Genomic DNA, 16,139 nt, shown 5'->3' with positions numbered 1-16,139 from the left:
ACATAAAAATGACTCATAAATAATATATCCCTGATAAAATGTTAGAATAGTTAGTACGAAAAAATATTGAATTTTTTAATATTTTTATTTATTGTCCCACAATAATTTGTAAGCAATAAAACTCATAGTGAGCTAACAAAATATCAAAACATGATCATTGTAACAGCCTATTCGTTTGGACGGGTGCAGGAAGGCCACATAGATAATGAAGAATGGATACTTCAACTGCAAGCAATTCAGACTCATATCATAGAATCAACAACAATATAAGCTATATGACAGTCGAACAACATGCGTACGGACTGGTGCAAAAGACAGAGTTACGTTCTAAGTTTTTGTCAGAGCTGGAATGTCTCAAGTAGGAGAAAAAAAGACCCATGAATTATGTTATGCCTACGTCAATGACCGTAAATTAGGATTAAATGTTGTAGAGCCACTTCATGTGTCTATCTTCTTCCCACTTAAAACTCATAAGTTCGGACAATAACTTGATCCGGCTATGTCTGGACTCATTGGTCCCAATGTCACGCCACACAGGACCCCAGGCCAGCCACGCATGGGCACGGGCTGGTTTAACGACAAGCATACAAACGAACAGCAGTCAAGAATGATATCACTGAACTTTAATAGTCCATTAGTTGCAGAAACAAAAAATGTCCAAATCTTTCACTGAGAGTACCAATGGAGGACTGTTGGAGAGAACATAGAAGAAAATTTCTGATCTCATCAATATAAGGAGACAGAGTAAGAATTATATGACCAAAGTCATGGTCAATTATCACACGGCAATCATCATCAGATAAAGAAGCAATGTCCCTGCTGCTAGCTCGGTTTGCTATCTGCCTGTTTTTGCTGCAAAATGTAGTGGGAGGACCGTTGTTGGATTGACACTGCAGCTGTGTGAAGCAGGATTGATAGATGTACTGTAATTCGTGAGGTGCATCAACAAAAACTAGCTGAATAGATTTTGAGTTTTTTTGGTCTAATGATGGATGCAGTTCTTCTTTTAAAACTGGAGCATTTTGGTCTAATGATGGATGCAGTTCTTCTTTTAAAACTGGAGCATTCTGCCAAAACCCATGCAGGCATAAGATTCTGAGTTTTCTTGGAGATCAGTTATCTGTACATAGCATTAATTAGGATGTTAGGAAAAATCAGATGGGCCCAAAACATCGACAAGGAACTTTAAAAACTTTTCATAATTAAGGATAGACAGTAATCCATAAATACTTGCTTTTTATTATCTATTAGTACTCTATGAATACTTGCAGATTAACCATTAAAGAAGAAAGGAGAACAAAGTAAAGATAAAGAAACTAAAACAAAACAACATTGTTTAAAAATTATTGAAAACAAAAAACAAGTATCTGATTCATTCAAAAAGTTGAAAGATTTGGCCATGTGTGCATGTTGTCTGTCAATGTGTAACTCTTTTCTCCCCTTGTCTAAGTAACAAGAGAATCTATTAGAAAGGGGGAGAAACATCATGTAAAGAATGTATATAAAAGCCCTCGAGCTTGTTCAAACTGTTAAAGCAAGGAAAAATCCATTGGAATTACCTTGATACTCCTCAAATGGAAAGACCAATGAATCCACATTCCTATGCAACGCATCATTCAGAGGGCGATCATGATCACAAGCCGCAAGCTTGAAGTCAGTCCCTTCGAATAAAATAGTTGAGATGACGGAAGAAATGTGTTTTTCCAACAAGGAAAGCTTCCCACTAATCTACGTATGAGAAATTCGTCTTAAACCATTAGGGAAAAAAAGAAACAGATTTTATTTTCTTGGGAAACGTATGGAGAGTGAAGGAAGGAAAGCGGGGGGCATACAGTGACGTCGACGCCATGTGGAGAGAGGCGGACACGGCCGAGGAGATCGAGGGAGTCGCAGTTGGACTCATTGAAGGCGAAGAAGCTCGTTGATTTCGGGGATCTCGTTGTACTTGTGGTAAATTAAGACGCCATACTGGTCTTGACCTTGGGTCTTCGCCATTGCTAGGTTTTGTATGGGGTTCCCTTTGATTTGCAGATGACTCTGGTTGGGGTAGAAGGTGGGAGTGGAACTATCATGGACACATTGAGCCGAATATCTTATTTTCTGTGCTTTTACCTTCTTGTCCCTTTTCTATTTAGCGAGATTAAGCTAAAAATCAGAATTTAAAATCCATGGCATGAAGGATTTTTTTTTTTTTCAAATATTTATATACACAACATATAAATATAAATATATATATAATATTATATATATATTCATTCTTGATTTTTGGGGCTCCCTGAGCATAACTCAGTGAAATTTGTATTCTTTTGAAACCAATAAATTGAAAAAAAAAAAAAAAAAAACTGACAATATTTTATCTTCTTCTATTAGCTTACCTCTCTTACCAGATTGTATCAGCAACATGCTATGTTGGTGTGAGTCTGAGAGAACAACAAAAATGCAAAGAAGGAATAGAAATGGAGGGCAATCATCAGTCTTTGAATTAATGGCAACCTTCTAAAATCCCAGTTATTAGTGCTGCATGACTTTCAAAAGGAGTCCTACATTGATAGGTTCTCACTCTTGTCTCACACTTTCTCACTCTCTCAGTGTATAATATTTTCTTGTAAATCCAAGATACAGAGTGAAAATTTAAGAAGCACAAAGTTGGGACTCAAGCTAAGGTAACCACAATGACAACTTTTTAGCTATTAGGTATAGAAATACAAATCAAGATGGAAACCCGCAAGTCGAAGCCATAACACTTGGTGCCAATCAAACACAAATAAAGCCTATATGCCAGACCAAAAACCCTGACCCTTGGCAAATGAGGGGGAATACAAAAATAAGTTTGAAAATTCACTGAAACAAGGAAAGTAAGGAGGCCTACAAAGCTAGAAAACAGTATCCTAAACTGTCAATTTACCCAAATTTGAAGCCACCAGGGGGAAGGTTAGGCTGGTTTGTTCCAAAACTAAAACCCTGTTGCTCTCCATTCCCATTCTCCTGGAGGTTCTGCTCTTCCTCATCTTCCTCGGCCCAATATCTCTCCAAGATCTTCACAGCCTTCTCATAAATCTCATTGTTGTCATGGGTCTGCAGATTCTCAATCTTATCCAATCCATCACAATCATCAATCGTTTGTGCATATATATTGATTCCATTATTCATTCCCATTTCTCTGTCAGCCTCACCCACCTTCAGAATGTTCTCGAGCCCTTCAAGGCACACTGTCACAATCCTTGGGTCTGGACAGATAAGAAGATCACATAGAGGCTTAATGCAACCTTGGCTCACCAGGAATCTACAAGAAGATAGATTATGCGTCAGTGCATGGTTTTGTCTAATGCATAATATTGAAATTTTTTTCATAAAATTACAAGATGAACTCTATCGTATGTATAAAACAAAATGAAAAGGATCGTTTATGAGATATATGTGTTTCTCGGGTCAAAACCAATGGAAGGTGTTCTTCCAACTTGCAATTATAATAAATTTGAGCCAGAATGTTCAGTCTATCAACTGTTACAAACAGAAGAATGGTCTCCAAGAACAAGCATTAACTATTAATTCTTTATGAGTAATACTAGATATAGTCATAGGTTGTGCAAGCATCGTGAACTCCTTCTGAAAAAAAGTGGGAACTATCATTAAAAATTAATTTTTTTTTCATGTGAGTTCCATATTTACTTACTTTTTTCAAAAGAAGTGGACGATGTTTGCACAACCTGTGACTATATCTAACATTACTCATTCTTTATTATTTTAGAAAAGCCTGGCCTCAACCTGGAGTATATGATTGTGGTATTTGCTTTGTCTTGCTTAGAAAAAAGGAGGATGGAAGCCAAAAATTAAGGTTAATGGTAAAGAATAAAAAAGCGAACCACCTTATAAGGGCATCAGCAAGCTACGGATCTCGCTATCCATGCGAGATAGCACAGGCATATAAGCAAGCTCAAATGTGAAGGTAAATAAGAAAAGTCAGTGTTAGAGTAAAGCATACTGTATCTGATCATGCGATCCTCCAGAAGTAGCATTTGATATAGCCCATGCAGCCTCCTTCTTGATGTCAAACTCGGCATTTTGGAGAAGATGTACAAGAGGGAGAATGATATTGGCCTCAATAACAGCCTGAAACACAAAATTGTAACAGATAACAATTATAAGGAATTAATCATGTAAAAGATAACAATTATAATTGATAACACTCATCTAGCATTCTAGCAGCCTTGTAAAGAACTGATCACAAATTGTGCTAAAACTTGTTGTCTATTCAAGGAAAAGAACAAGAAAACCCACAGTCAGCATATCTAGCCGATCCAAAGTATGGTTTTGTTGGGGGATTACTGATTAGCCTCCTAAAAACAAAGGCTCAAAGTGAATACTTTCTATGTGAATAAGTGGGCATACAAACAATTTATTTTACCCTTTCAAATGGGTTTACATACAAAAATAAAGTTATGCTGAGTGATTCTCTGCCCATAAAAATACACAACAGCAATCAACAAGAAAAACAATATTCCCGCATACAAACAATTTATTTTACCCTTACAAATGGGTTTACATACAAAAATAAAGTCATGCTGAGTGATTCTCTGCCCATAAAAATACGCAACAGCAATCGACAAGAAAAACAATATTCCACTACATTTTCGGAAATCATAACAGAACTTGAAAAGCTAACAAGAATAAGCAATCGAGGATGGGTGGTAAGGAATCAAGACCAGCACTTTTGATGATGCAACTAATTACATACTGTCCGTATGAGGAACAATCCACTCCAAGAAGATGAATGCTTATCTGGTCTAAGGCCATGGTGTATGTGGGTGTCTCAAAACCCATCTCCCAAAAAAATGTCAAATACCCAGCATTAAAGAGGGTATGTTTCAAGAACCACGAGTTTCGAATCAAGAACACCACATAATCATTATTTTTGTTCTAATGATAAATGATTAACACCATCAAGCAACCCATAGATGAAAATTCTAGTAGTGTGGATCAAATGGGTGCCATAAACATTGTTAAATACAGGAAAAACTTTCGGCCTGTGTCATATAAGGGGAATTCCATACCTGTATTTGACCTCTATTACCAGCAGTGATATTTGAGATTGTCCAACAAGCTTCCTTCTTGATGCTTTTTTTGTGATTTTGTGTAAGAAGTTGATAGAGACAAGGGAGCACTTGGTTTTCAATCACAAACTGAAAAATACATATCAAGGTCACTTTGTTGCTATGTATGGGCAAGAAAAAGAAGCAATTCCATTCATATACACACATGACAGAGTGGAGGCAAATAGTATTTAAAATATGGCTTAATTTATTAATTAATAGTCTTCTAACACATGCTTATAATAATTTTTTTTTAAAAAGAGCATTGATTGATATCGTCTAGGTTATCCAATCACAAGAGTACAGTATCGAATTACTGCAAGCAAAAAGAACGTGCTTAAAGTAAAAAATACTTCATTACTCCAATCTGATGAACACTAAACAGACATAGGTGCACAAAATTAAAGTCAAGTCAAAAGCAATCCAAAACGAACATTTAGTAGAGCATAGTTCCCAATAAGATAGATCTCAACAGCTTTGAGATAAACAATACTAGCCTTGACCTATGAATGGCATAGTAAGAATTAGAAATTGGGTACACAAACTATGCCAATACCTGAGTCTGAGCATCATCACCCGTAACAATGTTTCCCACAGTCCGAAGGGCAGGTATAAGAACTGTAGGTGAGGGATGACTAAAACCAAAAAAAAAAATCAGTAATTGACCCAGGACCATACAACTGAAAAGAAAAGGCAACAGAAGATAAAAAGGGATTACAAAACATACGTGGAGGAATATTTTCCTGAATTTTTCAAAAAGGAGAAAAAGCTAAACCATACTAGAACAAATGGAAGTCAGTGCCATATTTGAGATCTTTGTAGAGAGCATGGAAACTTACAGCAGAAGCTCCACAAGACGTGTACAGACACCTGCTTCAATAACAGCCTGAATTTTATCATTAGGACCATCTGAAAGATAAGATAGGGCCCAGCAAGCATCTGTCAGAACTTCTTCATCGTTCAGGTAAATAAGTTTCTGCAGAATTGGTAAGGCAGCCTTCACCTGACAAACCAAGGATTTTTTTTTTTCACAATTATTATCAGTAAATATTTTTTATAAGTAATTATTATCAGTAAATATGCAGCTATGAAAGAACTCAAGTCAACATTAAAGATATAATATACTGCATACACATGTTCAAAGGAATAGAGTGAAATACCATAGATGGCTTCTCACCTGATCAAATGGTGTTGGTGGCTTGCCACGACAGAAGTTAGATAAAGTCCATGTAGCATTCCTCAGCATGGACAATTTTGAGTGTTCTTTCAACTGAGATAGTAATGGCACGAGTGCACCATGACCGAGAACAAGATCCCTGCAAGTTGGGGAATCACCAGCAACATTTCCTAAAGCCCATACAGCCTGGCCAAGAAAAAAGAAAGCGGTGATTGTAAACATACAAAAAATACTTCTAAGAATAAAAATAAAAAAATAAGGAATGTGAGATTAAACCTTGGAATAATTCTTAAGTATGAAAAATCTGAATCCAGTACAATTAAAAGTGAAAAAAATATATATATATCAGCATGAGAGAGGAGGAAAATTATTTTTATTTGGGAAAGCACTAAAATTGGAACACAAAAAATCATGAACAAAAATTTCAAGCAAACTTTCTGAAATTTATACAATAAAAGAAGTGAGCTAACCTGCTCCCTGACGTCATCACTAGCAGAGCTAAGAAGTTGCACAAACATAGGGACAGCACCATGTTCAATGACAACCCGTGTATGCTCTGATGTTCCAGATGCAACATTGGTCAAAGCCCATGCTGCTTCAAACTAAACACAAACAAAAAGTCAGTCCCATATTGTATTGACATTTCTTACTGACAGTTTTACTTGCACAGAGACTTAAACCTACAAAGAATCCCTACTTGTAGTTGGGGCAGATCAAGCCTCCCCAGGAACTCCACAAACCGAGGAACCACCCCTGCTTTGATTACTTCATCAATGGGAGGGCTGCGCTCTACATGAAAATACTCAAATTCAAATCAAACAATCAACAACATCCAGTGATACTCCTTTGAAAAACTTATTAGTAACTGCAGCCATACCGATCGACAGTAGCTTTCTAAACTGAGTAGTTGATTCCAATTGTGAGTTGGGATCCTCAGACCATACTCCTTGCACCATCACAGGAATACTTTCCAGCTGTAAAAGACAGTACAACACCCAACACATAAATTCAAACATCAGATTCATTAGCTGGAGAAAATAACGGAAGCTTCAGTTTCCTAAAAGAGCTCCTCAACAGGCATCAGACTCCATCCATAAAGATGTAAAAATGAATGCATACTGTAGGATTGATGTTCATCTAAATAGAATTTAGGATGCTTTTTTGTTGGGTCCAAAATTATAAAGTACCTCAAACTCAAAATCAAGTAACTTCATCTTTCCTTTAATTTTTCATTAACTACAAACAGCTTCAGATAATACCAAAAAATAATAATGCATTAAACTAAACATAAGCCCAATTAGTTCCGTATTTCACAGGTGACTTGAAATTCATATTTGCTATTATCTCCAAATAGCGAGAAACTTAAAATTCAAATTTCTAATGTTACATTTCTCAGCAAATAAACATAGAAAACAATTTAAAACGTTTCCAGTGTCCACAAAATCCAATCAATTGTCACGGGTGCCTTGGGTGGGGCCTTGAAGAGGTGCAAAAGGAAGTGTCAATTGTTGAGAGGGAACTCAAAGGGGAGAAGTAACTGAATTAACAGAATGAAGGGATTAATGAAACGTGGAGTTTTGGAGGGGAGAATAGGAAGTCATCATGCGTGTTAGCAGTTGCGTTTTAAGGAAGGGTTTTAATGAAACGTAGCATTTTTCCTTGTATTTGTAATTCTTGTGGTTGTGTTTTAGCTGTTGTGGTTTACATTTTGTTTAGACGATGAGTTTTGTTGATTTCCATCACAGCCTGCGAGTATATAAGCAGTGCTGTGATTGCATGACTTTTTGAACAATTTTAATAAGAAAATTTCTGTTCTTGGAGGTTGAGGACCCCTCGAAGATTCTCTACAAGATTCACAATTGAATCTTGCTCATTCATTCTTGAGTGTTTTCTATTGTGTGTGATTGATAGAACTTCTGCGTGTGTTCTGGGTTGAGTTGCAGTAGGTTCTAGCAAGAACCTTACAAGTGGTATCAGTACTAGTCGATCTTGGGAAATTCTGATGGCAGAGGGTACTAATGCAGCCTTAAAGGGTCAGCAAGATGGGTCCCAAAGACAGCAAGAAATGGTTCAAAAGCAGTTGGAGCATCATTCGCAAGCCATTAATGGGATGGCAGAAAGGTTAGACCAAGTCTCTGATATTTACGTTCTTTGGTTATATCTGTAAATGTCATTTCTCATAGAGATAGAAAAGAGTCTAATGAGCCTAGAAGTCATGAGGAGGGGTGTTTTTCAGAGGAGTTTTAGATTGGATTTTCCACATTTAGTGGTATTGATCCTGGCATCCTGCTAGTTGGATCTTTAAGGTTAATCAGTACTTTGATTTTTATCAAGTACCATTTCATCAGAAGTTAATGGTGGCATCACACCATATGGAAGGGGAGGCATTGATTTGGTACCAAGAGTCTAATGAATCTGTAAATGTCATTTCTCATAGAGATAGAAAAGAGTCTAATGAGCCTAGAATTCATGAGGAGATGGGTGTTTTTCAGAGGAGTTTTAGATTGGATTTTCCACATTTAGTGGTATTGATCCTGGCATCCTGATAGTTGGATCTTTAAGGTTAATCAGTACTTTGATTTTTATCAAGTACCATTTCATCAGAAGTTAATGGTGGCATCGCACCATATGGAAGGGGAGGCATTGGTTTGGTACCAAGATGCCTTGGACTCTGGGCAGTTCAATTCTTGAGAGTCTTTAGTCAGGGCAATGCAAGTCAGATTTGGGCCATCAACATATGATGATCCAATGGAGGCATTAACAAGGCTGCAACAAACTACTTCTGTTAGTTTGTATAAATCACAGCTTGAGGCCTTTTCAAATAGGTTGAAAGGCTTTTCTAAAAGGCATAAGCTTAGTTACTTTGTCAATGGGTTAAAAGATGAGATTAGATTACCTTTGAAGATGTTTAACCCACTGAATCTTGGGGCTGCTTTTGGTTTGGCAAAGATGCAAGACGAGTATGTGTTATCCTCAATGAAATCTTGGAGGCAAAATGGGCACTTTGCTAATAAGTGGCCTGTTGATAATATGGTTGATCTAGCTAATAAAGGGCAAAAGAGTATGGTTCATGTCATGAAGGTTAGTTCTTCTCAGATGGATGATAAAAGGAAAAAGGGATTATGTTACCACTGTGATGAGAAGTGGAATCCCAATCATGTGTGCAAGACTCCTAGAGTGTACTTCTTGCTTGGGGAAAGTAGTGCTGAGCAAGAGATAGTTGACAGTGTTGAGGCACATTTGTTGCCAGATTATGAAGAAGTTGTTAAGAAGGGATTTAAGAAACTTGAGGTTTCAATCCATGCCATTTCTGGATGTATTAATAGTAATGCTATGAAGCTATTGGGAAAATTGTCTCATTTTCTGTTATTTTCTTGTGGACTCAGGAAGTACTCACAACTTCCTGGATCCATTGGTGGTGGAAGCTGCAAATTTGAAAGTGATAGAAGATGGGGGTCTTCAGGTTAAAGTGGAAAATGGAACTAAGATATCCAATCAAGGCAGATGTGAAGAGATGATAAGCGTTCAAGGAACTAAATTTCTGGTTCCTTTCCATGTTCTAACTCTTGGTGGCTGTGACATGGTATTAGAAGTTCAATGGCTTAAAACATTGGGTCCCATCCAGTGGGATTTTACTAATATGTCCATGCAGTTTGAGGCGAATGTGAAGAACTTATCTTTGCAAGGTCTTGTGTCCGATGTGACAGAATAGGAAACTGGTGCTAATTTGTTAAAGTCTTCCTTTAATAGGAAGCAAGGGTGGTTGTTGCAATTGGTGGTAGTGGAGTCTGAGATGGAACATGCTGAGTTGCAAGCTGAAATGGAAAAGGTTCTACAGCAGTTTGGTTCGGTCTTTGAGGAACCAGTGGGTCTACCACCACCTAGAGCCTTTGACCATCAGATTGTGTTGAAAGATGGGAGTGCACCAATTTCAGTAAGGCCTTATATATACCCTCACTACTAGAAGTCTGAGATTGAAAAAATTGTGCAAGATTTGTTAAAAAATGGAGTTATAAGGCCAAGCCAAAGTCCATTTTCCTCACCTGTGTTGCTTGTTAAAAAATCTAATGGAACTTGGAGGATATGTATGGACTATCGAGCCCTTAATCAAGAAACTATCAAAGACAAGTTTCCAATCCTTGTCATTGATGAGTTGTATGGTGCTAAGTGCTTTTCAAAACTTGATCTCAAATCAGGATATCATCAAATAAGGGTGAGAGAGGAAGATATTCCTAAAACAATATTTAGAACTCATGAGGGCCACTATGAGTTCTAGGTAATGCCTTTTGGGCTTACCAATGCACCTGCCACTTTTCAAGATTTAATGAATCATGTTTTCAAGTCTTTCCTTTGAAAGTTTGATCTGATATTCTTTGATGATACCTTGGTTTACAGCCACCTTTTGTTGAGTACCTTGCACATGTAAAGACGGTTTTATCCATTTTACAGCAACATACATTGTTTGCAAAAACAGTGAAGGCACTTAGGGGATTTTTGGACCTTACTGACTATTATCGAAAATTTATCAAGAACTATGGTTCCATAGCTGCTCCATTAACTATGTTGTTGAAGAATAACTATTTCTTGTGGTCTGCTGAAGCTGAAGAGGCCTTTAAGAAGTTGAAATATGTTGTTGCCCAGCCTCCTGTGTTAAGGCTCCTAGATTTTTCTAAGGAATTCACCATTGAGTGTGATGCCTCAGGGGTGGGGTTGGGAGCTATATTGATGCAAGACAGCCAACCCATAGTTTCTTTAGTAAAGCTTTAAAATGCAAGGCATTGTTTATTTCAACTTATAAGAAGGAATTTTTAGCACTGGTGCGTGCAGTAGGGAAGTGGAGACCATATCAGTTGGGTCAGAATTTCAAGATCAATATTGATCAGGCCTTGAAGCACTTGTTAGAACAAAGAGTGGCCACTGAAGCTCAACATAAGTGGATCTCCAAGCTTATGGGGTATGATTTTCGAGTTGAGTATAAAAGGGGCAGAGACAATAAGGTAGCTGATGCCCTTTCAAGGAAGGCAGAGGATGATTCAGCTACACTAGCCCTCATTTCATTTCCTACCCCTATGCAGTTAGAAGAACTTAAACAAAGTTATGCACTTTCTGATCAGATAGCTAATCTTCTTGTTGCTTTGCAGCAAGGGCAGCAGGTTTCCAAGGAATTTTCTCTTCAGCAAGGTCTCCTTTCAGAAAAGGGAAATTGGTGATAGTACCTTCATCACCATTTCACAAAAAGGTCTTGCAACATATTCATCACAGCCCAGAAGTAGGCCATGTGGGGTATCATAAGACTCTACAAAAGGCTAAGCTGGATTTCTTTTGGCAAGGCATGAGGAAGGATATAAAGAAGCTGGTGAGGGAATGTCATATTTTCCAAATGAACAAGCATGAGACTGTGCTTCCTGCAGGGTTACTTCAATCTCTACCTGTTCCTCAAAGCCCTTGGCTTGACATTGCCATGGATTTTATTGTAGTTCAAATGGGATGACTGTAATTCTGACTATGGCGGATAGATTGACAAAGTTTGGGCATTTTTTTTCCATTGGCTCATCCTTATACAGCCAGTAGAGTAGCTGAGGTTTTCTTTGCTGGAGTATTTGAGCTCCATGGCTTGCCAAAGACTATTGTCTAATCGAGATGTAATCTTTACTAGTCTTTTTTGGAGGGAGCTGTTTAAAATGCAATGAACCACTTTGGCTTTCAATTTAGCCTATCATCCTCAATCCGATGGCCAAGTTGAAGCCTTGAATAAGTGTGTGGAGGGTTACTTGAGATCCTATATTGCGTCTAAGCCAAAAAGCTGGAGTAGTTGGTTGCCAATGGCAGAATGGTGTCATATAACTATACATGCATCAACTAGCTTTTCACCCTTTCAAGCCTTGTTTAGGATTCCACCTCCGAAGTTGTTGACTTATATTCCAGGCACCACTGCAAATGCAGCAGTGGATCACCAGTTGAAGTCTAGAGAAGAAATACTGTCTCTTTTAAAGGAAAACTTTGTTGATAAGTTCTTTTAAAGGAAAACTTGAGGACAGCTCAAGAGAGGATGAAAGTGTATGCTGACAGGAAGAAGTCTGAGATAATTTTTTTGCAGTGGGAGATTGGGTTTTTCTTAAATTGCAGCCTTATAGACAGAAATTTGTAGCCATGAGGCACAATATAAAGTTGGCCCCGAGATACTATGGACCTTTTCAGGTCATTGAGAGGATAGGGACAATGGCTTGTAAGTTGAACTTAACTTCTTCTTCAAAGATACATCCTATTTTTCACGTTCAGGCTTGAAGAAAAAGCTTGGTGATCAGATATCTCCATTACCAGCATTGCCTCCAATAGACAGTGAGGGAAGTCTGCAACCTAATCCTGAAGTGATTCTTGACAGGAGAATGAAGGAAAGTAGGCAATCATGCCTCAACTAAGGTCTTGGTTAAATGGGTGGGTGCTCCCATTGAAGATAGCTCTTGGGAATTATCATGGAAACTCAGATCATTGTATCCACATTTGCTTGGTACAATCCTTTAATAATTTTCACAGGTGCCTCGTGGGCAAGGCCTTGAAGAGGTGGGGATTGTCACGGGTGCCTTAGGTGAGGTCTTGAAGAGGTGCAGAAGAAAGGGTCAATTGTTGAGAGGGGACTCGTGGGGGAGAAGTAACTGAATTAACAGAATGAAGGGATTAATGAAACGGGGAGTTTGGAAGGGAAGAAAAGGAAGTCGTCATGCATGTTAGCAGTTGCATTTTAGTGAAGGGTTTTAATGAAACTGAGCATTTTGCCTTGTATTTGTAATTCTTGTGGTTGCGTTTTAGCTGTTGTGGTTTGCATTTCATTTAAACGATGAGTTTTGTTAATTGAAAAAATCTACTCATCACCCATTTTTTCATCATCCTATCATCCCATAATGTGTCATTAAATAATAGCTTCACAAGTGAAATATAATAAATAGTCTCCAATCATTTAATATCACATCATAAGATGATGAGAAAATTGGTGATGAGTAGCATTACTCTTGTTAATTTCCATCATAGCCTGCGAGTATATAAGCAATGCTGTGATTGCATGAGTTGTTGAACAATTTTGATAAGAAGATTTCTGTTCTTGGAGGTTGAGGATCCCTCAAAGATTCTCTATCTTGCTCATTCATTCTTGAGTGCTTTCTTGTGTGTGATTGATAGAGCTGCTGCGTGTGTTCTGGGTTGAGTTGCAGCAGGTTCTTGCAAGAATCTTACATCAATCTAAACGATAAACGCATATCAAATAAAGTTGTAACTTTTTCCGGGTATTAAATGAAATCTCTAATCCCTCCCTTTTCTACATTTGAAATCAACCAAATTCCCCCAATTTTTATAAAGCAATCAGATACCCAATAGGACAAAGTTCTACTACAATTTTCATCAAGGATAAACATTGCAAGACAAACGAAAAAATCCCATAAAACCCAATCAATCATAACCCCACAGCAGAGCGGATTCAGGATAAAATAAATGAATATTAAAGGAAAATACCCGCTTTTCCAAAGCGGCGGCGTTTTGGGAGGTATCAGCAAGTTGCTGCAAGGGTTGGGAGCTGAGGCCAAGGAGACCCTCTCTACGCTTCTTCAAGAGGTTGTCCTCGCGCTTGTTCTTCCTGATCTCCACCAGATTGTCCTCCCTCCTCCTCCGAGCCTCGTCCGCGTCAACCCCCGTCTTGTACGACTTCTTCCGCACTTCCGTGCGCGTGTTGCTGGGCCTCAGAGACATTGTGAATTTCCCTTTCGGTGGCCCCCTGGGTCTGCCCGCGCGAGGTATTGCTCCGCTCTGCTGTGCAAACGTTCGGGGAAATGGCGCAGAGAGGAACAGAGAGGGAGATCAGAGATGGATATAAAAAAAAAAAAAGGCGGGTGGGTCGGGTTGAGGGTCGTATTCTGGGGAGTTAACTTCTTGGCTCAGTTTCGTGTTGTACGTGTGCGCATAGCGCGGCATGTGTGTAGCGGTTGGAAGTTTCAAATCTTTATTTATCCTTTTGACCTTCCCATTTATTACTCTCTCTCTAATTTTTGGATTAATTGTAAATTTTTTTTAAAAAAAAAAATCTAATTTTCGTCAATATATGATAAAGGCAGTTTTCACATATTTATAAATTAAAGTGGATATTTTTAATTTTTACAAAATTAATATTTAAATTTTAAAAATTCCATAATTGGATACTTCCATTGATCTTCTATTAAAAGACTAATGAAAAATTGCCATGTGGCATATTAACGCTACGTGTTAATTTTCAGACAAAATGAAACATAAATCATTATAATTCTTAAAGTTTTGAACAAAATGAGGCTTTATTTAATTTTTTGTATTTATATTAAATATAATAATTTAAAATGAGATTTTATTATAAATTTTGTATCTTGACTTAGCAAAACTTTAAAAGAAAGGACTTTTTATTTTTGGTTAAAATTGATCAATTTGAAATATGGATGGGGAACAAGCATTCTTAGAGTATTCCCAATGAATTCTTTGTCTTACTTTTCAAAATCTATTTTTTCTATTTTACATACTAATTTTTACAATACACTATATATCAGCTTATCTATTTTTTTCTTTGTATCATTTAAATATTATATTTTTTAATATTTTGTGGGAGAAAAAGTACATAAAGAGAGAGAAAATAGTTGAGAATGTTTACATATGGCAACAACACTGTAGAAAACTTAAATTTAGACATGAAATACATTATCCATTTGATGGCATTTTGGGCTACTTTCCTTCAAATTTTACAAAAGAATAGTGCTAGTATGTCTCGTCATTTTGATCGCTCATGAATTTAATTTTTTTTTTTTAAATTTGTTTACTAATTAAAGAAGTGACTATTAGTGTATTGATATTTTTTTTCTTTTTTAAAAAAGTTTAAGCATGTTTAAAAAAATGTTTGAAAAAAAAAAATGCAATTTACACTAAGGGCATATCGAGTAGGCAAATTGAGAAAGCATAGTAGCACTGTTATAGAAATATGGGTTTTACAAAACCCATTGAAAATGCTTTAAGTCTAAACTTTTAAAATCTGCCAACTCGTTCAAAGGATTTTCTACTTGTTATCTTAGATGGTTGTAAGGATCAATGATTAAATGAATAAAATTTGCTAACGGATGGCTTGGTCTCCCAATGGAAGAATCAAGTTCACCTAAAAACAAAAAAACAAAAAAAGTGCTAATGGATCACTAACCTTATTTAATGGATAAATTACTAGACTAATGTGACTTAATATATAATACTTTAAAATATAAAATTATTTTATCGTATAGTATATATGACATATTATATTACGGTATGTCAATCTTTAACCTTCATTTTTATTTTTATTTTAGGCAAACGTAACTTCATTAAATTAAAATGATAATACATGAGAAGAGAGTGAGGTTCCCCAACAAATGTCTCAAAGGAAAAAATAACAGTGTAAAGTAGTGGAAAAAAAAAAAGCAAGTTTATTTGGAACCAATTTCTTAGTCCCTACCCATGTCCTACAAAAGGTGAAGAAAGCGTATGCACTGTCACTTGTTGTCTTGAGATGATTTTTGAAGAAGTCCACGATTTTCCTTGCAAAATCACTGGTTAGGGAAAGTGGTAACATTGAGTAATAGTCGAACGTTGTGTCAAGTCACTGAAGGAGGGCCAACACAGGTGGTGAGGACGCAGTTGTGAGTGAAAACATGCACGACAGGGGCTACACGTACAACGAACGGTTTGAGAGGAAGCGGGATTTTCTTATGCGAACAAGAAGATCAATACTGTAGAAGCTGAAAAGGCGGCACGTGATAATCAGATGATGCCAAAAAGCATAAGATTGGCGATGGCTGGCGCTACGAAGAGAAAACTAAAGCAAAAACTATGGAAAATAGACA

General features: G+C 37.1%; 1 protein-coding gene across 1 annotated transcript; it reads right to left on the bottom strand.

Moving 5' to 3' along the window:
- Positions 1-2,659: 2,659 nt before the first annotated feature.
- On the bottom strand, positions 2,660-14,193 carry LOC122314784 (importin subunit alpha-4). The gene is made up of 10 exons (XM_043130367.1): positions 13,771-14,193; positions 7,145-7,241; positions 6,965-7,056; positions 6,738-6,869; positions 6,268-6,453; positions 5,930-6,093; positions 5,647-5,725; positions 5,052-5,180; positions 3,983-4,110; positions 2,660-3,283 (listed from the first exon to the last, which is right to left on the bottom strand). The coding sequence occupies exons 1-10, from the start codon at positions 14,002-14,004 to the stop codon at positions 2,902-2,904; spliced, it is 1,623 nt and encodes a 540-aa protein (XP_042986301.1). The 5' UTR covers positions 14,005-14,193; the 3' UTR covers positions 2,660-2,901.
- Between the last annotated feature and the right edge of the window lie 1,946 nt (positions 14,194-16,139).

Source organism: Carya illinoinensis, chromosome 7 (assembly GCF_018687715.1).
Source record: "Carya illinoinensis cultivar Pawnee chromosome 7, C.illinoinensisPawnee_v1, whole genome shotgun sequence".
NCBI classification, from domain to species: Eukaryota; Viridiplantae; Streptophyta; class Magnoliopsida; order Fagales; family Juglandaceae; genus Carya; species Carya illinoinensis.
This window is presented reverse-complemented; position numbering and strand designations above follow the sequence as displayed.

Bases quoted from the DNA above. Each gene is read 5' to 3' on its own strand.
- LOC122314784 (XM_043130367.1), bottom strand. From the start codon at position 14,004: ATGTCTCTGAGGCCCAGCAACACGCGCACGGAAGTGCGGAAGAAGTCG. The intron at 6,870-6,964 runs GTAGGGATTCTT...GTTTGTGTTTAG, and splicing joins TTGATCTGCCCCAACTACAA to TTTGAAGCAGCATGGGCTTT. The intron at 5,181-5,646 runs GTATTGGCATAG...TGTATTTTTCAG, and splicing joins GTGATGATGCTCAGACTCAG to TTTGTGATTGAAAACCAAGT.